The sequence below is a fragment of the Mobula hypostoma genome, chromosome 8 (genome assembly GCF_963921235.1).
Source record: "Mobula hypostoma chromosome 8, sMobHyp1.1, whole genome shotgun sequence".
Classification (NCBI taxonomy): domain Eukaryota; kingdom Metazoa; phylum Chordata; class Chondrichthyes; order Myliobatiformes; family Myliobatidae; genus Mobula; species Mobula hypostoma.
In genome coordinates, this window is record NC_086104.1 from 57,305,206 (window position 1) to 57,330,848 (window position 25,643).

The 25,643-nt window shown below is 41.3% G+C and overlaps 1 protein-coding gene across 4 annotated transcripts in view; it reads right to left on the reverse strand.

Annotated features, from left to right (window-relative positions):
* LOC134350552 (clathrin heavy chain linker domain-containing protein 1-like) overlaps positions 1 to 25,643 on the reverse strand; it is a 60,839-nt gene that overhangs the window by 17,305 nt on the left and 17,891 nt on the right. For 3 of the 4 annotated variants that reach the window (XM_063055889.1, XM_063055888.1, XM_063055892.1), the window contains 3 exons: positions 20,329 to 20,503; positions 18,620 to 18,822; positions 3,985 to 4,164 (listed from right to left, as the gene is read on the reverse strand). In XM_063055889.1, the coding sequence (XP_062911959.1) occupies positions 3,985 to 4,164; positions 18,620 to 18,822; positions 20,329 to 20,503 (558 nt within the window). The remainder of the gene's footprint in view (positions 1 to 3,984; positions 4,165 to 18,619; positions 18,823 to 20,328; positions 20,504 to 25,643) is intronic. The other variant, XM_063055891.1, reaches the window with a different exon arrangement.

Consider the following 25,643-nt stretch of genomic DNA (forward strand, 5'->3'; position numbering starts at 1 on the left):
TTTCCCGTAATTCCATGGGCTCTTATCTTGTTAAGCAGCCTCATGTGTAGCACCTTGTCAAAGGCCTTCTGAAAATCCAAATATACAACATCCACTGCATCTCTCTTGTCTAGCCAACTGGTAATTTCCTCAAAAAATTGTAATAGATTTGTCAGGCAGGATTTTCCTTTAAGGAATCCATGCTGAGTTCTGCCTATCTTGTGCCTCCAGGTACTCTGTAACCTCATCCTTGACAATCGACTCCAACAACTTCCCAACCACCGATGTCAAGCTAACAGGTCTATAATTTCCTTTTTGCTTCCTTACCCCCTTCTTAAATAGCGGAGTGACATTTGCAACCTTCCAGTCTTCCGGAACCATGCCAGAATCTACCGACTTTTGAAAGATCATCGCTAATGCCTCCGCAATCTCCACAGCTACTTTCTTCAGAACACGAGGGTGCATTCCATCTGGTCCAGGAGCTTTATCTACCTTTAGCCTATTCAGCTTCCTGAGTACTTTCTCTGTCGTAATTGTGACTGCGCACACTTCTCTTCCCTGCCACCCTTGAGTGTCCGGTATACTGCTGATGTCTTCCTCAGTGAAGACTGATGCAAAATACTCGTTCAGTTCCTCTGCCATCTCCTTATTTCCCATTACAATTTCTCCGGCATCATTTTCTATTGGTCCTATATCTACTCTCACCTGTCTTTTACTCTTTATGTACTTGAAAAAGCTTTTAGTATCCTCTTGGATATTATTTGCTAGCTTCCTTTCATAGTTAATCTTTTCTCTCTTAATGACCTTCTTGGTTTCCTTTTGTAAGGTTTTAAAAACTTCCCAATCCTCTGTCTTCCCACTAATTTTTGCTTCCTTGTATGCCCTCTCCTTTGCTTTAACTTTGGCTTTGACTTCTCGTCAACCACGGTTGCATCCTTTTTCCACTCGAAAATGTCTTCTTTTTTGGAATATACCAGTCTTGCACATTCCTCATTTCTTGCATAAACTCCAGCCACTGCTGCTCTGCCGTCTTTCCCGCCAGTGTCCCTTTCCAGTCAACTTTGGCCAGTTCCTCTCTCATGCCACTGTAATTTCCTTTACTCCACTGAAATACCGACACATCAGATTTCGGCTTCTCTTTTTCTAATTTCACAGTGAACTCAATCATGTTATGATCACTGCCTCCTTAGGGTTCCTTCACCTCAATCTCTCTAATCACCTCCGGTTCATTACACAATACCCAATCCAGTACAGCCGATCCCCTAGTGGGCTCAACAACAAGCTGTTCTAAAAAGCCATCTCGCAGACATTCTACAAATTCTCCCTCTTGAGACCCAGTGCCAACCTGATTTTCCCAATCCACTCGCATGTTAAAATCGCCCACAATTATCATAACACTGCCCTTCTGACAAGCCTTTTCTATTTCCAGTTGTAATTTGTAGTCCACATCCCTGCAGCTGTTTGGAGGCCTATAAATAACTGCCATCAGGGTCCTTTTACCCCTGCTATTTCTTAGCTCAACCCATAAAGATTCTGCACCTTCCGATCCTGTATCACCTCTTCCTAATGATTTAATATCATTTCTTACCAATAAAGCCACACCTCCCCCTCTGCCTACCTTCCTATCCTTCCGATACACCGTGTATCCTTGGACGTTCAGCTCCCAGAGACATGCATCCTTTAGCCAGGTCTCAGTGATGGCCACAATATCATACCTGCCAATCTGTAGCTGTATGACAAGATCATCCACCTTATTCCTTATGCTGCGTGCATTTAAGTACAACACCTTAAGTCCAGTATTTGATACTTTTCGCTTTGATTGCACTGCAACTTTATTGCACTGCAACTCATGTCTGTACTTTCCTCTATGTCATTATCACACCCCACAACTCTGTTAATACAAATATCCAATTTGGCAGTTCAGGCTGCTCTTAACAATTTCTGTTTCAATTGAATGAGTTTAATGGAGTTTTGGTTGATTGGAAAAGTAGAACAGTAACAAATATGGAGAGAGTGGTTGTGAGCAGATCTTTCATCCATTCTTCTTAGTCAAAAAGGCGCTTATAAAGTTCTAAAGATAGCAGCCTTGCTTTGGTTGAAATTATTCCAGTCAAAGCTGAAAACATTAAGTACATATTCCTTTCACTATTTATGAATGTAGGGAGACTAACATTCCTCTTAACTATTTGTGCTTTAAGAATTTCATAAGCTACTTTCATAAGCCTCTTTGTTTCTTCAAAGCTCTTGAAACTTTTTGTCACATATCCAGATATTGTCTTTTTTGAAGGTTTCAAATATTACCTGATGTATAGGGGTATCAGTAGAGAGCACTGCAGACTCACAGATCCAAGGACCCGGGTTCAATTCTGACCTTGAGTGTTATTTATTTAATTACAGAAACCTCACAGTAACAGGCTCAATGAACCATGCCACCCAATTACAGCTATGTGACCAACTAACTTACTAACCCATATATCTTTGGAACGTGAAAGGAAACTGGAGCATCCAGAGTTTGCATATTCTCCATGTTGATTCGCTCTGCGTGCTCCAGTCCCTTCCGCACATGCCAATGGTAAGTTAAATGGCTGCAACACACACAAAAAATGCTGGTGAATGCAGCAGGCCAGGCAGCATCTCTAGGAAGTGGTACAGTCGACATTTCAGGCCGAGACCCTTCGTCAGGACTAACTGAAAGAAGAGATAGTAAGAGATTTGAAAGTGGGAGGGGAAGGGGGAGATCTGAAATGATAGGAGAAGACAGGAGGGGGAGGGATGGAGCCAAAAGCTGGAAAGTTGATTGGCAAAAGGGATATGAGAGGATCATGGGACGGGAGGCCTAGGGAGAAAGAAAGGGGGAGGGGGGAAGCCCAGAGGATAGGCAAGGAGTTATACTGAGAGGGACAGAGGGAGAAAAAAGAGAGAAAAAAAGGGGAAAAGAATAAATAGATAAATGAGGGATGGGGTAAAAAGGGGAGGTGGGGCATTAACGGAAGTTAGAGAAGTCAATGTTCATGCAATCAGGCTGGAGGCTACCCAGACAGGTGTTGTTCCTCCAACCTGACTGTGACCTCATCTTGACAGTAGAGGAGGCCGTGGATAAACATGTCAGAATGCGAATGGGATGTGGAATTAAAATGTGTGGCCACTAGGAGATCCTATTTTCTCTGGCGGACAGAGCATAGGTGTTCAGCGAAGCGGTCTCCCAGTCTGCGTCGGGTCTCGCCGATATATAGAAGGCCACATCAAGAGCACCGGATGCAGTATATCATCCCAGCCGACTCACAGGTGAAGTGTCACCTCACCTGGAAGGACTGTCTGGGGCCCTGAATGATGGTGAGGGAGGAAGTGTAAAGGCATGTGTAGCACTTGTTCCGCTTACAAGGATAAGTGCCAGGAGGGAGATCGGTGGGAAGGGATGGGGGGGGAACGACGAATGGACAAGGGAATCATGTAGGGAGCGATCCCTGCGGAAAGCAGAAAGGGGGAGGGGGGGAAGATGTGCTTAGTGGTGGGATCCCATTGGAGGTGGCGGAAGTTACGGAGAATTATATGTTGGACTCGGAGGCTGGTGGGGTGGTAGGTGAGGAAAAGAGGAACCCTATTCCTAGTGGGGTGGCGGGAGGATGGGGTGAGAGCAGATGTGCGTGAAATGGGGGAGATGCGTTTGAGAGCAGAGTTGATGGTGGAGGAAGGGAAGCCCCTTTCTTTAAAAAAGGAGGACATCTCCTTCGTCCTGGAATGAAAAGTCTCATCCTGAGAGCAGATGCAGTGGAGACAGAGGAATTGTGAGAAGGGGATGGCATTTTTGCAAGAGACATGCTATTGTATTCCGTGGTTAGTGTAAGAATTAAAGGGGAACTGCCAGGCATGTGAAATTGAATGAGTTACAGGGCTACAGGGCAAGATGAGTGAATGTGACTAATGGGATTAACCTGTCAGCATCAGACGAGCTGAGTGGCCTCTATCCATGAAGTACACTTTATTATGTTGAATTTATGTTTTTACCTTGACCACAATCATCTGTCTCCTTCAAAAGACGGAATCCAACTTCCTTGAGATCATTTGAGATGAGCCACAATACTGCTAGCCCTATTGAGAGGGCTGCTGGATTTCCATTCCATTCATGGGTCAGGCCCTGAAGTAACTCAGTATTTTGACAGTTGCTCAATAAGAATAAACAATCATCTTGGAGAAAAGCAATCCAAACATAAAATATTAGTAAAGGCTTTATATAAGGCAAAATGGCAGCAAACCAAAATCGATTATAAAGTGAAAATGACACTGTAACAGACCTGTTCAGGACATTGTTAGAATTTATTTTCAATAGTAAATAATCTAAGCAAGGATCGCTGTAACTTTTCAAGAATAGAAAATATTTGAAACAGAAGGAAATGTTAAGTAGTGGAAAAAGTAAGAGACTAGTAATAATTTGTTTGGCTCTAACAATCTTTACTGCTGTTGAAATAAAGATGCTCGATAACTTTTTTTCTCTGTCTTGGTTTTAATGATATAAGGAGAGGTCACATTTGTGATTCTCTGCACACTGAGGCTCAGGATTACTGCTGTTGAACTAGAAGTAAAAAACTTATCAATGAGGTATCTGCAGCAAGAAATCTGACTATATATTTAGACATATTATTTAAATTTCAGTAGACGGTGATTATGGATAGATGGTTCAATCATATCCTCAAACTGATTTTTTTGTTGGGGATATTCTCAACAAAGGAGGAGTTCCTGTGGTTCCATGGGAAATTGTACCCCTACCTCATGAGTCATTGAACGATAAGAAAGGTCTTATAAAGAAAGCAACACAAAGGAAACCCATTACTTTTCTATTAAAGCAGCATGGTCCACTGACAGCAACAAAAATCTGAAAAATATCTTCCTTAATGCTTCATTATTTTTTTAATATAATTTTTATTGAATTTTCAAAAAGAATACATGAAAAAAAATCTACCCTCCCCCCTCCCCTTAACCCTCCCCCCCCCCATATATGGTCCTACCTAAAAAGAAAGAAAAAGAAAAAAAAGAAAAGAACCGCCTGGTTATTGGAAGGTTTCCACATGCTCCATGGGATTCAAAATGAATTTGGTATAATTATTCGTTACTTTCCCCAAGTGACCAAAGTCTTTATCGGAGCACTTAAATATGCCATCCTATCTTTTGTAAATAAGGGCGCCAAATATTCAAAAATGTTACATATTTATCTCTTAAATTATAAGTAATTTTTTCAAGTGGAATAGAACTAGCCATTTCATTATTCCAACGATCCATACTTAAATACGAATCAGATTTCCAAGTAACTGCTATAGTCTTCTTAGCTACTGCCAATGCAATTTTTATAGATTCTTTCTGATATTTATTCAATTTAAGTTTCGGTTTTATCCCTTCAATATCACCTAATCTTAATGCTTCATTATGATTCTCCCCCATAACTAGAGCACCTAGTTGGATATTGCCATTCCAATATCCATATAATAGTCTGACCGTACAAAGATACAATATATCCTTTGAAATAATGACAACATCCCATGAATTTTAGTTATAGTCTCTAGCTGGGCAGAAAGAGACAACTGGCAAAAATGAAACTAAATGGAAATGTAAACATTTAGGGTTTAAACTGCAATTTGAACTTGGTTGTCAGAATGGGTATGGGAGTGAATGACAGGAAATGGAAATTCTCCAAAGTAAGGCAAAATAATTTACCTTTTGGTGCCTCCCTATGAGAAAAAAAGTAAATTAATGGATTCTTGGTCAAGAAGACATAAATTAAAATGTGGCATAAATAGCTAACTGATACAGACAAGTTAATTTAGAACTTCCTTTTTAAAAAATGCATTCAGAATACTTTTCAGGACAATAGCCCAGCAAGATCTACATCATAAGTATCAGAATATGGCTGACTAACCTCTGGTGCCTATTACACCAAATGTTATGGAGTCAGTTTATTAATTTAAAATACTCATAAAAGGTTTGATTTCCTTGTTGTGTTTGGGACACCACCAAAGAGCTGAAATGTGTTTTTACTGACAGCATTCTGTCAATCATTGTTTCATGACTATTTGGTACAAAAGGAGTACCTGACCTGAAGGGACTGGAACTAATCCCTGGCACCTTATTCTTTTTGTACTTATGGGTGGACAAAAATTCTTTTTTTTTAAAGCCCATTCTTTTTAATTTTCCATGTTCAAATTGGCTCATATGTGTTTCCTGGAGGAAAGCTATTTGTGCCCTCTCTTTTTTCAATTTAGACATAATCTTATTTCTTTTAATTGGATTCAAAACCCCATTAACATTATAGGAAATTATTTTTACCAATTCAGTTTGCATTTTTCTCTAGTAGAAAAAAAGCACTCTCCTTTTCTAACCAAACAGTAAGCAATCCCTTCTCAACAGTAAACCAAGACATATAACCACACCCTAGACATTTCTGAACGTATAACATTTGAAAATTTTCCCCGACTTCCCACAGTGAGGCCTGAGCACCGACCCGCCTCAGTTCAGAGGGATAACCTCTATCTTCACCGTGTTAGAGGGCCCTCAGCAGTTTGAATAATCATAGAGAATTTTCTCCTATTTATGTCTCGACCATATTGCTATCATTCAAGTTATTCCGCCTAGATTATTTTCAGTTACCAGTTTTCATTTTACTTTTAAGTCCGATTTACTCTTTTCAGTCATTTCTCTTAATTAATCTGTATTCTCTGTACATTCGCGTCTGAATATTTGCAGCTTTTCCTTGTAGTTTGACACTCTGTTTCGAGTGGAGTGTCCTCGCCCCACTAACTGCCACGACTTCTGCCGAATCCTCTCCAGTAGCGACTCCGGTTGGGTGATAACTCTAATAGGTAGTCCCCGGTCCGCCAGGTCCGACGTTGCCTCCTCCACCGTAGCGTAAGTTTTTGTCCCTTCGTCGTAAAAGACTCTCAGCCGAGCTGGATACAGGGTCTGGAATCTGATGTTGTTTTCCTTCAGGACTCTCCGTGTTTCCGTATATTCCTTCCGTCTGGCAAGAATCCCCGGTGCGTAGTCGTGGTCTAAACTGATTTTACAGCTGTTCCACATGAAACCTTTCTTTTGCCATGCTCTTTTAAGCACCTCTTCCTTCGTTCTGTAACTGAGAAATCTGATCAGAATCGATCTGGGCTGGGTGCCTGCCGGGGGCTGTGGTGCCAACGCGCGGTGAGCCCTTTCTATCTGTTGGTCTTTTGCGGCCAGTATATCAAGGTTCTCTCTAAGCAGCTTCTCCACGAAGGGAATCATCAATCCGGGTTTACCTTCGGTTCCTTCGGGAACTCCGTAAATCCTCACATTTTCCCTTCTCGAGCGGCCTTCTTGATCTATTAGTTTCCACTGGAGTTGGTCTTGTAGCTTCAGCATTTCTGCTATCACCTCCTCTGCGTTTTGTAGCTTCTCTTCAATTCCAACAATCCTCGCTTCGGCTTCATCTATCCGCGAGTTAGTTTTTACTATTTCTCCTTTAATATCTTCCAGCTGTTTGCTGTTATCTTGTCGGAACTCGCGAATCTCTCCGAGAATCAAAGACAGAGTCACCGATTCCCCCTCATTATCTCCGTCCTGGCTTGCCGTGGGAGAGCTAGGCCCGTCGCCTTGCTGCGTCTCTTTATGTTTATCAGCCTTCGAAGCGGACTTTTTATTCTTCTTCTTAGACATCATCCTTGCCCCTTTTATTAATATAGTTATGCAATATTAAGTATTTGTCTAAACTCGATTTTGGGGCAGTTTACCTTCTTTTTTGTCGAGAGACCTTTTCCTTACGCCGCCATTCCCTTGATGACCCGGAAGTCCCCCAGGTGTGGACAAAAATTCTACGCTTACAATAATTTTCAATCCATTAGGGCAATGTCATGATAATCGTTGGGGATTTTAACATTAAGGTGGATTGGGAAAACCAGGCCAGTACTGGACCTTGAGAGAGAATTTGTAGAATGTCTAAGGGCTGGCTTTTTAGAACAGCTTGTTGTTGAGCCCACTAGGGGATCAGCTGTGCTGGATTAGGTGTTATGCAATGATCCAAAGATGATAAGAGAGCTTAAGGTTAAGGAACCCTGAGGGAATAGTAATCACAATATGATCGAGTTCTCATTGAAATTTTAGAAGGAGAAACTAAATTCTAATGTGTTGGTATTTCAGTGGAATAAAGGAAATTACAATGGCATGAGAGGGGAACTGGCCAAAGTTGGCTGGAAAGGGACACTAACAGGAAGGACAGCAGAGCAGCAATGGCTGGAGTTTCTGCCAAAAATTGACGGATGTGCAAAACAAATATACTCTAAATAAGAAGAAATTTTTGAATGGAAGAAGGACACTACCATGACTGACAAGTGAAGTCAGAGCCAAAGTTGAAGCAAAAGAGAGGGCATACAAGGAAGCCAAAGCTAGTGGGAAGATAGAGGATTGGGAAGCTTTTAAAAACGTGCAGAAGGAAACTAAGAATGTCTTTAAGGAGGAAAAGATGAATTATGAAAGGAAGCTGAAGACACTAAAAGCTTTTTAAGTATATAAAGGGTAAAAGAGAGTTGAGGGTAGACATAGAACCAATAGAAAATGACGCTGGAGAAATTGTAATAAGAGACGCAGAGATGGCAGAGGAACTGAATGCAAATTTTGCATCAGTCTTCACAGTGGAAGACATCTGCAGCATACCGAACATTCAAGAATGTCGGGGAAGTGAAGTAGGTGCAGTGAAAATTATGACTGAAAAGGTGCTCAGGAAACTTAATGGTCTGAGGGTGGATAAATCTTCTCGACCTGCTGGAATATACTCTTGGCTTCGGAAAGAAATAGCTGGAGAGATTGTGGAGATATTAACAATGATCTTTCAAGAATTCACATAAAAGTTGCTGGTGAACGCAGCAGGCCAGGCAGCATCTCTAGGAAGAGGTGCAGTTGACGTTTCAGGCCGAGACCCTTCGTCAGGACTAACTGAAGGAAGAGTGAGTAAGGTATTTGAAAGTTGGAGGGGGAGGGGGAGATCCAAAATGATAGGAGAAGACAGGAGGGGGAGGGATGGAGCCAAGAGCTGGACAGGTGATAGGCAAAAGGGATACGAGAGGATCATGGGACAGGAGGTCCGGGAAGAAAGACAAGGTGGGGGGGAACCCAGAGGATGGGCAATGGGTATATTCAGAGGGACAGAGGGAGAAAAAGGAGAGTGAGAGAAAGAATGTGTGTATAAAAATAAGTAACAGATGGGGTACGAGGGGGAGGTGGGGCATTAGCGGAAGTTAGAGAAGTCGATGTTCATGCGAGACCCGACGCAGACTGGGAGACCGCTTTGCTGAACATCTATGCTCTGACCCCCAGAGAAAGCAGGATCTCCCAGTGGCCACACATTTTAATTCCACATCCCATTCCCATTCTGACATGTCTTTCCACGGCCTCCTCTACTGTAAAGATGAAGCCACACTCAGGTTGGAGGAACAACACCTTATATTCCGTCTGGGTAGCCTCCAACCTGATGGCATGAACATCGACTTCTCTAACTTCCGCTAATGCCCCACCTCCCCCTCGTAACCCATCTGTTACTTATTTTTATACACACATTCTTTCTCTCACTCTCCTTTTTCTCCCTCTGTCCCTCTGAATATACCCCTTGCCCATTCTCTGGGTACCCCCCCCTTGTCTTTCTTCCCGGACCTCCTGTCCCATGATCCTCTCGTATCCCTTTTGCCTATCACCTGTCCAGCTCTTGGCTCCATCCCTCCCCCTCCTGTCTTCTCCTATCATTTTGGATCTCCCCCTCCCCCTCCAACTTTCAAATCCCTTACTCACTCTTCCTTCAGTTAGTCCTGACGAAGGGCCTCGGCCTGAAACGTCGACTGCACCTCTTCCTAGAGATGCTGCCTGGCCTGCTGTGTTCACCAGCAACTTTTATGTGTATTACTTGAATTTCCAGCATCTGCAGAATTCCTGTTGTTTATCTTTCAAGAATTGATAGATTCTGGCATTGTATCGGATGACTGGAAAATTGCAAATATTACTCCGCTATTTAAAAAGGGCGGGAGGCAACAGAAAGGAAACTATAGATCTGTTAGCCTAACATCAGTGGTTGGGAAGTTGTTGGAATCAATTGTTAGGGATGAGATTACCAAATACCTGGAGGCACATGACAAAATAGGCCAAAGCCAGCATGGCTTCCTGAAATAAAAATCCTGCCTGACTGACCTACTGCAATTTTTTGAGGAAATTACAAGCTGGGTAGACAAAGGAAATGCAGAAGATGCAGTAGATGTGGTGTACTTGGATTTTCAGATGCCTTTGACAAAGAGCCACACATGAGGCTGCTTAGCAAGATAACAGCCCATGGAATTACAGGGAAGTTACTAGCATGGGTGGAGCATTGGCTGGTCGGCAGAAAACAGAGAGTGGGAATAAAGGGATCCTATTCTGGCTGGTTGCCGGTTACGAGTGGAGTTCCACAGGGGTCGATGTTGGGAACGCTGCATTTACGATGTATGTCAATGATTTGGACTACGGGATTAATGGATTTGTGGCTAAGTTTGCCGATAATACAAAGATAGGTGGAGGAGCGGGTAGTGTTAAGAAAACAGAGAGCCTGCAGAGAGACTTAGATAGTTTAGGGGAATGAGCAAAGAAGTGGCAAATAAAATACAATGTTGGAAAGAGTATGGTCACGCACTTTGGTGAAAGAAATAAACGGGCAGACTATTATTTAGATGGGGAGAGAATTTAAAATGCAGAGATGAAAAGGGACTTGGGAATCCCTGTGCAGGATACCCTAAAGGTTGACGTCAAGGTTGAGTTGGTGGTGAAGCAGGTGAATGCAATGTTGGCATTCATTTCTAGAGGTATAGAATATAAGAGCAGGGATGTAATGTTGAGGCTCTATAAGGCAGTGGTCCCAACCACTGGGCCGCGAGCATGCGCTATCAGGCCACAAGGAAACGATATGATTCGGCAATATGAAACGATATGAGTCAGCTGCATCTTTCCTCATTCCCTGTCACGTACTGTTGAACTTGAACTCCCCCCACCACCACTCCTGTCAGCCGGTCTGCAAGAATATTGTCAATATTAAACCGGTCTGCAGTGCGCAAAAGGCTGGGGACCCCGCTATAAGGCACTCATGAGACCACACTTGGGAGTATTGTATGCAGTTTTGGGCTCCTTATTTTAGAAAGGGTATACTGACATTGGAGAGGGTTCAGAGAAGATTCCCGAGAATGATTCCAGGAATGGGTGATTTCAACTTCCCTCACATTGACTGGCACCTCCTGACTGCAAAGGGGATAGATGGGGCTGAATTTGTCAGGTGTGTTCAAGAAGGATTCTTGACACAGTATGTGGACTGGCCAACGAGAGGAGAGGCCATACTGGATCTAGTTCTGGGTAATGAACCTGGTCAGGTGGCAGACCACTTAGTGGGGGAGCATTTTGGTGAAAGTGACCACAACTCCCTTAGCTTCAGCATAGCTATGGAAAAGGATAAAAACAGACAAAATGGGAAAGTGCTTAACTGGGGAGGGGCTAACTATGGAGGGATGAGGCAGGAACTAGCAAGAGTAAATTGGAAACAGATGTTCAAGGGTGAAAGTACAGAAGTAATGTGGAGGAAGTTTAGGGACCACTTGTGCTGGGCTCAGGATAGGTTTGTCCCACTGAGACAAGGAAAATATGGTAGGAAAAGGGAAGCGTGGCTGACGAAACACGTGAGGCAACTCATCAAGAGGAAGAAGGAAGCATATGTTAGATATAAGAAGCAGGAAGCAGAAGGGGCTCAAGAGAAATATAGGGTAGCCAGGAAGGAGCTTAAGAAAGGACTTAGGCGAGCTCAAAGGGGGCATGAGAAGGCCTTGGCATGTAGGATTAAACAGAACCCCAAGGCATTCTATGCATATGTGAAGAACAGAAGGATGACAAGAATGAAGGTGGGGCCGCTAAAGGATAAAGAAGGCAACATGTGCCTGGAGGCGGAGGAGGTTGGGGGGGTCCTAAATGAATATGTTGCTTCAGTATTTACAAGTGAAAAGGACCTTGATCAGGGTGAGGTCGAAATAGAACAGGCCTGTGTGCTGGACAATGTGGAGATTAAGGAAGAAGAAGTGTTGGATCTTCTTAAAAACATCAAGATTGATAAGTTCCCAGGGCACGATGTGATATATCTCAGGTTGCTGTGGGAAGTGAGAGAAGAGATCGCTGGAGCAGTAGCTATGGTCTTTGAATCCTCTTTAGCTGCAGGGGAGGTGCTGGAGGATTGGAGAATGGCAAATGTAGTTCCCTTGTTTAAAAAAGGTAATAGGGAGAATCCTGGGAACTATAGACCGGTGAGTCTTACGTCGGTCGTCTGCAAACTATTGGAAAGGATTCTTAAGGATAGGATCTCAGAGCATTTGGAGAAGTACAGTCTACTCAAGGGTAGTCAACATGGCTTTGTGAAGGGAAGGTCGTGCCTCACGAGCCTAATTGAGTTTTTTGAAGAGGTAACAAAAGAAATTGATGAGGGAAGGGCAGTAGATGTGGTCTACATGGATTTTAGCAAGGCATTTGACAAGGTCTCCCACGAGAGACTCATCCAGAAAGTCATGAGGCATGGAATCAGTGGAATCCTGGCTGTTTGGATAAAAAATTGGCTTACAGGAAGAAAGCAGAGGGTAGTAGTGGAAGGAAAGTATTCTGCCTGGAGGTTGGTGACTAGTGGAGTGCCGCAAGGATCTGTCCTGGGACCCCTGCCCTTTGTGATTATTATAAATGACCTGGATGAAGAGGTGGAAGGATGGGTGAGTAAGTTTGCGGATGACACGAAGACTAGAGGAGTTGTGGATAGAGTTGTAGGTTGTCCAAGGTTACAAGAGGATATAGACAGGATGCAGAGTTGGGCAGAAAAGTGGCAGATGGAGTTTAATCCGGATAAGTATGAGGTGATGCATTTTGGAAGGACAAACCAGAAGGCTGAGTACAAGGTTAATGTTCGGTTACTTAAGAATGTGGATGAACAGAGGGACCTTGGAGTTCAAATCCATACATCCCTCAAGGTCGCTGTACAGGTTGATAGGGTAGTTAAGAAGGCCTATGGGATGCTAGGCTTCATTAATAGGGGGTTTGAGTTCAAGAGTAGAGAAGTCATGTTGCAACTCTACAAATCTCTGGTGAGACCACACTTAAGAGTATTGTGTTCCGTTCTGGTCACTTCATTATAGGAAGGATGTGAAAGCTATGGAGAGGGTGCAGAGGAGACTTACCAGGATGTTGCCTGGATTGGAAAACAAGTCTTATGAGGCAAGGTTAGCAGAGCTGGGACTTTTTTCTCTGGAACGTAGAAGGATGAGAGGGGACTTGATAGAGGTCTACAAAATTACGAGAGGCATAGATAGTGTGGATAGCTAGTACCTGTTTCCCAGGGCATGAATAGCAAACAAGAGAGGGCATATATACAAAGTCAAGGGAGGGAAGTTTAGGGGAGACATCAGCAGTAAGTTTTTTTACACAGAGGGTTGTGGGTGCCTGGAATGACCTGCCAGGGATGGTGGTGGAGGCTAAAACATTAGGGGTATTTAACAGCCTCTTGGACAGGCACATGGATGAAAGAAAAATAGAGGGTTACGGGGTAGTGTGGGTTTAGTACTTTTTTTAAAGGAATATATGGGTCGGCACAACATCGAGGGCAGAAGGGCCTGTAATGTGCTGTAGTACTCTACTGTAGTACATCAGGTAGCCTCCAACCTGATGGCATGAACATCAACTTCTCTAACTTCCGCTAAGGCCCCACCTCCCCCTCGTACCCCATCTGTTACTCATTTTTATGCACACATTCTTTCTCTCACTCTCCTTTTTCTCCCTCTGTCCCTCTGAATATACCCGTTGCCCATCCTCTGGGTCACCCCCCCCCTGTCTTTCTTCCCGGACCTCCTGTCCCATGATCCTCTCGTATCCCCTTTTGCCTATCACCTGACCAGCTCTCGGCTCTATCCCTCCCCCTCCTGTCTTCTCCTATCATTTTGCATCTCCCCCTCCCCCTCCAGCTTTCAAATCCCTTACTCACTCTTCCTTCAGTTAGTCCTGACGAAGGGTCTCGGCCTGAAACGTCGACTGCGCCTCTTCCTATAGATGCTGCTTGGCCTGCTGCGTTCACCAGCAACTTTGATGTAGTACTCTACTGTCTAGTTTTCTAGTGAATGAAAGGGTTACCATATGAGGAATGTCTGGCAGCTCTTGGGCTGTATTCCCAGGAGTTTAGGAGAATAAGGGGGGGATCTCATTGAAACATTTTGAATAAAAGGCCTGAACAGATTAGATATGGCAAAGTTATTTCCCATGGTAGGGGAGTCTAGGACAAGCTGGCACGACTTCAGGATTGAAGGATGCCTATTTAGAACAGAGACAGAACATAGAACAGTACAGCACAGTACAGGCCCTTCAGCCCACAATGTTGTGCCGACCCTTAAACCCTGCCTCCCATATAACCCCCCACCTTAAATTCCTCCATATACCTGTCTAGTAGTCTCTTAAATTTCAGTAGTGTATCTGCCTTCACCACTGACTCAAGCAGTGCATTCCATGCACCAACCACTCTATGAGTAAAAAACCTTCCTTTAATATCCCCCTTGAACTTCCCACCCCTTACCTTAAAGCCATGTCTTCTTGTATTGAGCAGTGGTGCCCTGGGGAAGAGGCGCTGGCTGTCCACTCTATCTATTCCTCTTAATATCTTGTACACCTCTATCATGTCTCCTCTCACCCTCCTTCTCTCCAAAGAGTACAGCCCTAGCTCCCTTAATCTCTGATCATAATGCATACTCTCTAAACCAGGCAGCATCCTGGTAAATCTCCTCTGTACCCTTTCCAATGCTTCCACATCCTTCCTATAGTGAAGCGACCAGAACTGGACACAACACTCCAAGTGTGGCCTAACCAGAGTTTTATAGAGCAGCAAACAACAGGAATTCTGCAGATGCTGGAATTCAAGCAACACACATCAAAGTTGCTGGTGATCGCAGAAGGCCAGGCAGTTTGTCCTTCAGTTAGTCCTGACGAAGGGTCTCGGCCTGAAACATCGACTGTACCTCTTCCTAGAGATGCTGCCTGGCCTGCTGCGTTCACCAGCAACTTTGATATGTATTGCTTTTATAGAGCTGCATCATTACATCACGACTCTTAAACTCCATCCCTTGACTTATGAAAGCTACCACTCCATAAGCTTTCTTAACTATCCTATCTACCTGTGAGGCAACTTTCAGGGATCTGTGGACATGTACCCCCAGATCCCTCTGCTCCTCCACACTACCAAGTATCCTGCCATTTACTTTGTACTCTGCCTTGGAGTTTGTCCTTCCAAAGTGTACCACCTCACACTTCTCCGGGTTGAATTCCATCTGTCACTTCTCAGCCCACTTCTGAATCCTATCAATGTCTTTCTGCAATCTTCAACAATCCTCTACACTATCCAAAACCTTTGTGTCATCTGCAAACTTGCCAACCCACCCTTCTACCCCCACATCCAGGTCGTTAATAAAAATCACGAAAAGTGAGGTCCCAGAACCGATCCTTGTGGGACACCACTAGTCACAACCCTCCAATCCGAATGTACTCCCTCCACCACGACCCTCTGCTTTCTGCAGGCAAGCCAATTCTGAATCCACCTGGCCAAACTTCCCTGGATGCCATGCAGGGATGGGAGATGTGGAGAAATTACTTTAGTCAGAGAGTGGTAAATATGTGGAATTTGTTGCCACAAGCAGCTGTGGAGGCCAAGTCATTGGGTGCATTTACGGCAGAGATAGATAGGTTCTTGATCAGCCAGGGCATCAAAGGGTATGGGGAGACGGCAGTGGAGTGGGGATGACTGGAAGACTTGGATCAAGCCATGACTGAATGGCGGAGCAGATTTGATGGGCCGAATGGCCTACTTCTGCTCCTATATCTTATGGTCTTACAGATCTCCCTTCAGCCTCCAACACTCTAGGTTGAAAAAAACCTTGGGTTCCTTTTATTTCATACACTATAATCCAGGCAGCATCCTGGTAAATCTTTTTTTCACTCTTTCCACTTGCCCTGCATAAAGCCATACGGAATGTCCATAACCAGGCTATGCCTTTCCAAATGTGAAAAATCTTATCCCTCAGTAACCTCTCCAATAGCTTCCCTATCACTGATGTGACAACAACAACAAATATACTCAAAAACTTCTATAGTAGTACCGTGGAGAGCATTCTGACAGGCTGCATCACTGTCTGGTATGGAGGGGCTACTGCACTGGACCAAAAGAAGCTGCAAAAAGTTGTAAATCTGGTCAGCTCCATCTTGGGTACTAGCCAACAAAGTACCCCAGACATCTTTAGAGAGCGCTGTCTCAGAAAGACAGCGCCCATTATTAAGGACCTCTAGCACCCAGGGCATGCCCTTTTCTCACTGTTACCATCAGGTAGGAAGTACAGAAGCCTGAAGGCACACACTCAGCGATTCAGGAACAGCTTCTTCCTCTCTGCCATCCGATTCCTAAATGGACATTGAATGTTTATTCACTACCTCACATTTTTTTAATATGCAGTATTTCTGTTTTTGCATGTTTTTTAATCTATTCAACATATGTAAATGATTTACTTGTTTATTTATTATTATTATTTTCTCTGCTAGATTATGTATCGCATTGAACTGCTGCTTCTAAGTTAACAAATTTCACGTCACATGCTGGTGATAATAAACCTGATTCTGATGTGAGGCTCTCTGTTCTATAGGTTTCTGGATTATTCTTATTTCCCTTCTTAAATAACTAACGGAAGAGCATTTGTTACTCCTTAATCTTCTAAGATCTCACATGTTGCTAATGAGTACATTGTAAAGCTCCAGCAATCTCTTCTTTCAGTATTCTAGAATATATGCCATCAGGTGAGGACTTATCCTCCTTAATGTTGTTCAAAAGACACAGCATTACATCCTTCTCAATCTCGAACTATCCTAATACATTAGTGTGTCCCACTTCGTTTTCAGTATCTTTCAATTCCTTCGCCTCAGTAAATACCAACACAAAACACTCATTTATTACCTCAGCCACCTGCTCTGACTCCAAGCACAAATTATTTCTTTACTTTTGAATGGACCTGTCCTCTCCTTGGTTATCCTTTTTTCTTAATATAAGTCTAAAATGTTTTAGGATTATCCTTGACCCTGCCCATCAAGGATATTTCATGGCCTCCTATGGACCTTCCTACGCTTTCCTACTATTTCATATCCCACAAGGGCCAGTTTGACTTCAGCTTCATAAACATTACATATGCTTCCTTCTTCTTCCTTTCTAAATTTAGGAACAATTGGGTTATTCAGGATTCCATTATCTTACCATAGTTGAATCCATAACACTTCTCAAGAAGTTAAGAATGTAAGCAACAGAAGCAGAATAGTCATCTGGTCCCAAATGCCTACACTGCTATTCAATAAGATCACACTGATCTTTTGCGATTCAACACTAACCAGTTATCTCTTCATTCCCTTAATAACCTAAATATATATTGATAATGTCATAATTTTCCTCAACAACTGAGCCTTGCTCTCTAAATTGCCCTTTTACTTGGGACTAATGAAATCTGTGATGTAGTGAATTCCAAAGAAAAACTCGAACTTAGAAAGCAAGTATGATAGGGACAGGTTTTGAAAACGAAACAGATTAAGAAAGAAGCAAACAAGTAAGGACTACCTTGGCAAATCTAATAATGTTCTCTTTGGAGAAAGGAGGCTATGTTTCTGGAGAAAAAAAAGGCAAAAAACAGATGCAGGATATAGCATATTAGGGATTTTCTCATTAATCAAGAAATTTCCCCATATTTGATAATTTTACAATAGAGTTTTAAATTTATTTCCAAATGCAGCTCAGTGAGGTTTGCTCAGTTTATAAGAATCAGTAACTTGAATATAATTAAATCAATAGAAATGATAAAAATAGCATGTATAGTATTTCTAATACTATTCTGCCCTCCATATGCATATTAACCTAGAATTAATGTCTTGGATTTTTTGGCTGAAGACTATTGAGTTAGTTTCTTTCTTGAATCCCAATTTGTCCTGTTGTTTGAGAACAACAAAATCTCTCTGAAAGAGTTTACCTTTTATGCACAGACATATTTCTAAACCCTTGGCTTTATGTATGGTTGGTAATCTATTCAAGCTAATGTAACCTTCACTGAACCAGAGGAGTGTGAAATCTATCATGTCTCCAGACCCAAATTCCTAATAACTGCTGCTAGTTATTGTACATCTTTATTTGTATAATGAAGCTGTCCATATGAAACTTAAATGTGGTTAAAATATGGTCTGACATAGTTTTAGCTGGTACTGAAAACAATTCGAAGGATTAGCCCAAAATTTTAGTTCCCCAATTGCTTCTAACTAATACTTTTAAAGTGTCATTTAAGGCATGATTGTGTACATTACTTACCTCCAAAAATATTTTGTGTGTGTGTATATATATATATATATATATATATATATATATACACAGACACAATTATAAACTTATCCTGCATTTCACCTTTAAAGTAAATAACTGGGAAAGTGGAGATATTGCAATTTACAAATGTTGTTTACATTTTGAAGCAAATTTCAATTGAAATACTTATTACAATAATAATTTTTAAAAGCAAAATAACTAATTCACTTCATTTCTTACCTAAGCTGAACTTCTTGGACTCATGGATATGTGCCAATGCCCCAGAAATCTCCCCAAGCCTGCACATACAGAGAACAGCTTTCTTATGCACATCACATTTACTATAGACATTCTGAGCCAAGGCCATACATGTGGCTAAGCTTTGCAGTTCAGTATCTCCATAATCGTAAATCACATCTCCCAGAGCTTCAGAACACGTCAGTCTAAAGATAACAAGAGAAAATAATGTTTCAAAGTATCAAAAAGGATTTTGGATGTAAAATTATCTATAAATTGAGAATCTTGTAAGATGACATTCACCTTCAGAAGCGTACATAGATGTGGATGTGGCCGATTACACGATCTCAATTTTCTTTACCACTGACTTAATTGGGAAAGAAAATTGGTGGATATATACATTTACATATAAGTAATACACAGAGTTCTGTGAATGTAGAATTCTGATGTTCACTCTAAACTTTAGATCAATATTGGATTTAACACTGCTACCTGGAAAAATGCTGTTATTCATCTTCCTCCAGCTCAAGGAACAGCCTTTAATTATGACGGTATAATATATGTTATTAAGCCAATGATGCCATAATGCTATAAATGTCTCTAAGTGGCAAGTATTTCAATTTTGTTGATAAGCCTATAGGTATGGCACCTTTTCTAAGTTTTCTGGAAGTCCATATACACTACATTATGCTCACAAACTATATGGATTATCTCATCAAATAATTCTATTAAATTATTTAAACACAAATTTGTCCTAAACAAATCTATTCTGGTTTGCCTTAATTAATCCAGTTTCTTCCAGACAACTATGATTGAGAACAAGATTAAATATTTCTCAATACTTTTACACCAATGAAGTTCAACTAACTGGAATGTAGTTGCTAGCAAATCCTTTCTCACTATTATGATCAAGCCTGTAAATACTTGCTACTCTTCAGATTCTCAAACTCCTAAGATGCATCCTGTTTTGTCTAGTGGCTTACCTACATTGAATTCAGCCAACCTTTCTTCTTGGATCTCATTTACCTATACCAGATCCACTCTCATCCCAATGCAGTTGGCCTTTTATTTTACTGAATCCAAAATACTGGTCCACATTTGTTTATCAATGTTGATTTTTATTTCTACTTTGATTCATGTTGACATGAAATATGTATAAGTTTCTTGACCGGTACAACAAAAGTAATCTTTTCTGATTTAAATATAAAATTGCATATATTTATGTCTCTTGTGACCAATATTTTACCTTCCTGGTTCCAGCACTATTTATGCTTTACTCCTTCCAAATTCTTTAAATCCTTTACGTATCAGTCAATGATAATTCTCTGACTACCTCTCACTATTTGACCATGATTTCTGAATGGGGAAGTTGGAATTCAAGATTTTAAATACAGAATTTTCTCCTCTGGTTTCCCATTCAGCTGTGTTAAATTTAATTTTTGTTCTCCACCCTTTGCTCTGTATTGGGGTGGCCAACCTTTTACATTCCATGCGTCAAATTTTTCATGCACAAGTTCAGATGCGATTTTTTCACGCACAAGTTCTATCTATATTAACATAATTTTACAAGAATTAAATGGGGGTACAAGAGTTGTATGGCGTATCTGAACTCGTGAGTGAACAAATTGACGCATGGAATGTAAAAGGTTGGCCACCCCTGCTCTATATTAACAGTTTTATTAATAATGTAATATTAGTTAGCAGAGTATTACCTCTGTTGTATCACCCAACGTATGACCAGATCCTGTCTGTTGTGCATCAATGCACATTTAACTCCCTCTAATGACATCTTTGCATTAGGTGGATGTCTGACGGCAGAAAAGGAGTTCATTACAGCCTCAAAGAAATGCAGGAGAGGAGAAACATACCCTTCATATTCTGTGACAGCTAAGGAAAAAATTGTAATCTGTAAGTTTTTACATAAAGAACCTGAAGTGTATTTTCAAGTACAATCTCTTGCATTTAAAAATTTCAGATGGAACCTGAGAAATATAGGGCTAGCAAGTACTACTGGTTATGTTTTTAACTCAGCTGCATCATTATAGAGAATGAGGACAAGCCTAACCATGCCTCATAGAAGGGAAAACAAGTACAAATTAAAGCAGATCTCTGACATGCTTCACTTTGTGATCAGTTCGGCAGCAGCTCAGACAGACACTTGGAAGACTATCCCAGTTGAGGAATAACATATGGCCAACTGGATCTATCTGAGCGGATAGATGAGACATGACGGAGCCTATCCTTAATAAGAAGTGGGGACCTCAATTCCACTAGGAACAAGACACATCTGTTGTCCTACTGAACAATAACCAGGGAACTGAAGGGCCTTGACTCAAACAAAGAAGTAATACTTCCATGGTGTTTGACTGGAAGAGGAACTTGGAGATAGACGCATCCACGTTTCCCTGATTCCCACAGCGTTCTAGCTAAGAGGTTGTCAAAAGTCTTGATGTGGCAGTTGCAAAGCACCTTGCTGATGATATCCCTGTCTGCTATTGTGAAAAAAATTGCCCCTTCTGTGTTGTATAATAATAAGTGCCACACCTAATCAACCTTTTGGTACAATTTACCCAAATAATTCACCCTATATTTTACTCAATGGTGGCATAAAATGCCAGTAACCAATGAAATCTTGTAATCTTGTGGAAAAGTGCAGCATATTTCTATCACAAGGAAAAGCCTCATCTAGTTACAGCCTTAAGGCATATACTTTCGATTAACTACCTGAAAATTGGACTCGTTACACAACATCCTCACTTTGAAGAAGTAATTTATTCCCGAGTGGGGTGTTATTTTCTTAACAAGTGACAAAAGCCTTGTAATAGATGTTAGTTTATCTCCTGACACTAACAACTAGCCCTCCTGAAAAGTCCTAGAAATTTATGCAGTTGTGACCTTTTTTATGTTCGAAGAGACCGTGGCAGTTCATGAAAGCAGCTCACTATCGCCTTTCCGAGACAACTAGGGATGGGCCTGCTGAAGGGTCTCAGCCTGAAACGTTAACTGTACTCTTTTCCATAGATGCTGTCTGGCCTGCTGAGCTCCTCCAGCGTTTTGTGTGTGTTATTTGGATTTCCAACAACCTTCAGATTTTCTTTTGTTTGTGTAAGGATGGGCAATAAAGGCTGGCCTTGCCAGTGATACACAGATCCAGAGAGACTGAGAGATAGGGACAGACTCCTTGATGGAGGACATAGATTCTTGCAAAACAGTTCCACCGTGATTTCTGCCAAGTATTCTATTCTACTGGAAGAAGGATTGTACTCCTTCCATCACAGCCTTGAGGCCTATACAAATAGTGGAATCCAATATTATTACTAGAGAAGCTGGCTGGATGCAGGCAGATCAGTTTCTACTGACTAGAATGGCCAACAGGCTTCATGTCAAGTGCTGAGAAACTCCTCTTTGATATCGCTCACAGTACCTAGTGTCGCCATATGTATCTTTTTCTACCCATCATAGTCCTCAATTGAATACTTTTGAAAAGATCCGTTTGTGACTTCACTAGACATCTGATGTTAGTCCATATGAGTTAACTTCATAAATTAGTCACAGTTCAAAAGTGGCATATATCTCATTATGAGTTCAGAATTTGCAACTCCAGTAAGATAAAGGCCTTCCAGATGAATTCACCTGGCCTAAGCTGAATTCTAAAAAAATATTTAAGCTTGCATTTGAAAAGATCTATATTATTGCTACAGCTGTGAAAATAGTATCAGAAAATGTAAGAAAATTGTGTCAGTGCAAAATGCAGAATGAATACAATAATGATAGTGTCTTCTTCGGGTCCTGCCATGTAATTCTTGGCTGATCAATCTCAAGTCATGTGAATGGGAAAGCAGGAAAAACTGTTGTCATTATCAGGGTAACCATTCAAGTAACTAGCATAGCAGCTCGATGCTTTCACTGTAACAAAGCAAGACACAGCACTGTTGTGCAAGGGCTGACAATGCACAATGAAGACAATGGATGCAGCATATGTTATGGGCCCTGACAACTTCAGTACTATTGTCCAAATGTTGTTCAGAACTTGCCATGCCCTTGTTCTAGTTGTTCTAGCTACAACACTGGCATCTACCCAATAATGTGGAATTTGCCCTGGTAGGTCCTGACAAAAGGAGTAGGACAAATCCAAATTGGCCAACTACTAGTCCATTAGTCTACCCTTAATCATAACAAAGTGATGGAGGAAACAATTGATAGTGCTATCAGATAAAACTTGCTTAGCAACAAACTACTCAGAGAAACACACATCAAAGTTGCTGGTGCGTCCTGACGAAGGGTCTCGGCCTGAAACATCGACTGTACCTCTTCCTAGAGATGCTGCCTGGCCTGCTGCGTTCACCAGCAACTTTGATGTATGTTGTTTGAATTTCCAGCATCTGCATAATTCCTGTTGTTTGCGTCTTTAAAACTACTCAGAGAGCTCAGCTTGAGTTCCACCAAAGTCACTCAGCTCCTGACCTCATTATATTTGTTCAAACATAGACAAAAAAGCTGAAACCCATAAGCGAAGAGTAACTTGTCCTTGACAAGGCAAGCGAAGGGTAACTTGTTCTTGACAAGGCAGCATTTGATTGAGTAAGTCATCAAGGAGCCTTGTACATCCACAATTCTCAATCATTGCCTTTGTTTCCTTTGTCCTGATAATGCTTCTTTATATCTGCAAGCTGATTGGTGAGAATTGTTACCAACTTTATTGTCAAGAATAGCTTGTTCTGTGGACTTCAAAGTTCATTCTGTTCCCTTCAGTAGATCAGGAACACAGTATATATGCATGGAAACTAATTGAAGATTTTGGTTTTCATCATTCAGCAATAGTTTTTTGTTATCAGTCCTTATCAGTATCTCTGAGGACCTAACCTGGACACAACATATTGATGCAGCCACAAACAAGGCAAGACAGTGGCTATATTGCATTAGGAGTTTGAAGAGATTTGGTTTGTCAACGAAAACACTCAAAAACTTCTACAAATGTACATTTGTACCGTGGAGAGCACTCTGACAGCTGTATAATCATTGGCCTGCTGCGTTCACCAGCAACTTTGATGAGTGTTACTCAGAGATTGAAATAAGTTGCAGGAACTTGTAAAATTAGTCAGCTCTATCATGGGTACCAGCCTCCACAGAATCCAAGACGTCTTCAAGGAGCAGTGCCTTAGGAAGGCGGCGTCCATCATTAAGAATCCCCACTCCAGGACATGTCCTCTTCGCATTGTTACCATCAAGAAGGAGATACAAAAGCCTGAAGGCACACACTCAGTGATTCAGGAACAGCTTCTTTCCCTCTGCCATCCGATTTCTAAATGGGCATTGAACCCATGAACACTACATCATGATTTTTAATTTCTGTTATTTTGCACTACATATTTTACCTAACTATTTAACAGACATATATATACTTAATGTTTCATTGTACTGCTGCCGTTAAAGTTAACAAATTTCACGACAGTATGCCTGTGATATTAAATCTGATGCTGATTCCTTTATTTTCCACATGAACCAATCAAATGAAATATAAATAATTCCAGATGTTGTGTTCAATTTTAATGTACTTTTCCAAGGCCAAAAACATCCCATTTAAGGTCACAGATAATGTGAATTGATTGTCAACCTGCTTTATCTGAGGGGGGGGTGTATATATAAAAAAAATGAACTATGACTGAATGGTGGAGGAGTCTCAATGTGCTGAATAGTCTAATTCTGCTCCTACACTGTATGGTCTTCTGGTATAGATAGGGTGAACACATATAGTCTTTATCCTGGGAAAAGGGAACTAAAAATTAAGAGCATTGATTTAAGGTAAGAGGTGAAAGATTTAAAAGGGACCCGAGGGGCAGCTTCTTCATGCAGAGGGTGGTGTGTACATGAAATGAGGTAGCAGACGAAGTGGTTGATGTAAAATTTAAACAACAATTGGATGTGTACATGCATAAGAGGGGTTTAGAGAAAGTGAGACTAGCTTGGTGGGTACCATGGTCGGCATGGACAGGAAGGGATGAAGAGTGTGATTTCATGCTGTGTTACTTTATGACTTTAAGGAGCCCTGGTTAAATTGGAGTCAGTGCAAATAAGGGGAAAATCCCTCCAATGGTTGGAATCATACCTAGCACAAAGGAAGATGGTTGTGGTGGTTTAAAGTCAATCATGCACATGAAATTGCAGTCAATAATTTTAACAAAATGTGATGCACTCCATTAACTCACATTTATGTAAAATGAATTCTTTACCACTTACAATTACATTCTATGCAAGCAAAGTTCTAGACCAGTGAATATGCAAACAAAGTAAAACTGATTAACTGGCACCTTTGAGACTTTAATGGTGCCTGACGGGAATATTTCCAGGACCACTGGGTATTATTCCTCTTAATAATACCCACACACTTATAATTCATTTTGTATAAAAATGTTATATAATAATATAACCTTTCTAGCAAACCATGTGAGTTTAAGGTAAGTTTGGGAAACAAAACCTGGCTAGTTAAAAGAAATGTGGGAATTGTGGTCTTGATGACTAAAAAAAACATGGGAAATGGGATCCCAATAAGCTTAAAGGGAACTCAGGAAACAAAACCTGGCTAACTAAAGTGAGCGTGTGAACTGGGGCCCTGATGGGTTTAAAAGGAGTGTGGTAAAAGAGTCCCAGTGAGTTTGAAAGAAGCAGGAAAATATGTCCTCAGTTACATTGAAAGTAGAGTGGAATTGTGGTTCCGATGAGCTCAAAAAGATCATGGGAATGTAAAAGGGAGTGCAGGAAACAGTGTCCAGGTGAGTCTAAAAGTAGTGTCAAAAACAGAACCAAGTGAGCTGAACCATCCGAATTTCCAAACAATAGCAGATCATCAGAGTTTTTCTGCATTGTAAAGGCATAAAAGCAGCAATTCAACAGAAGTAGTACCTTTATATAACCATAGTTATAGTATGTTAATTTATTTTTCTCATTTTTATATTTACAATTATTAAACTATTCTATTTTCTAATCCATCTGTCTTTAAAATAGACACTTTTAATTACTGAAGACAATA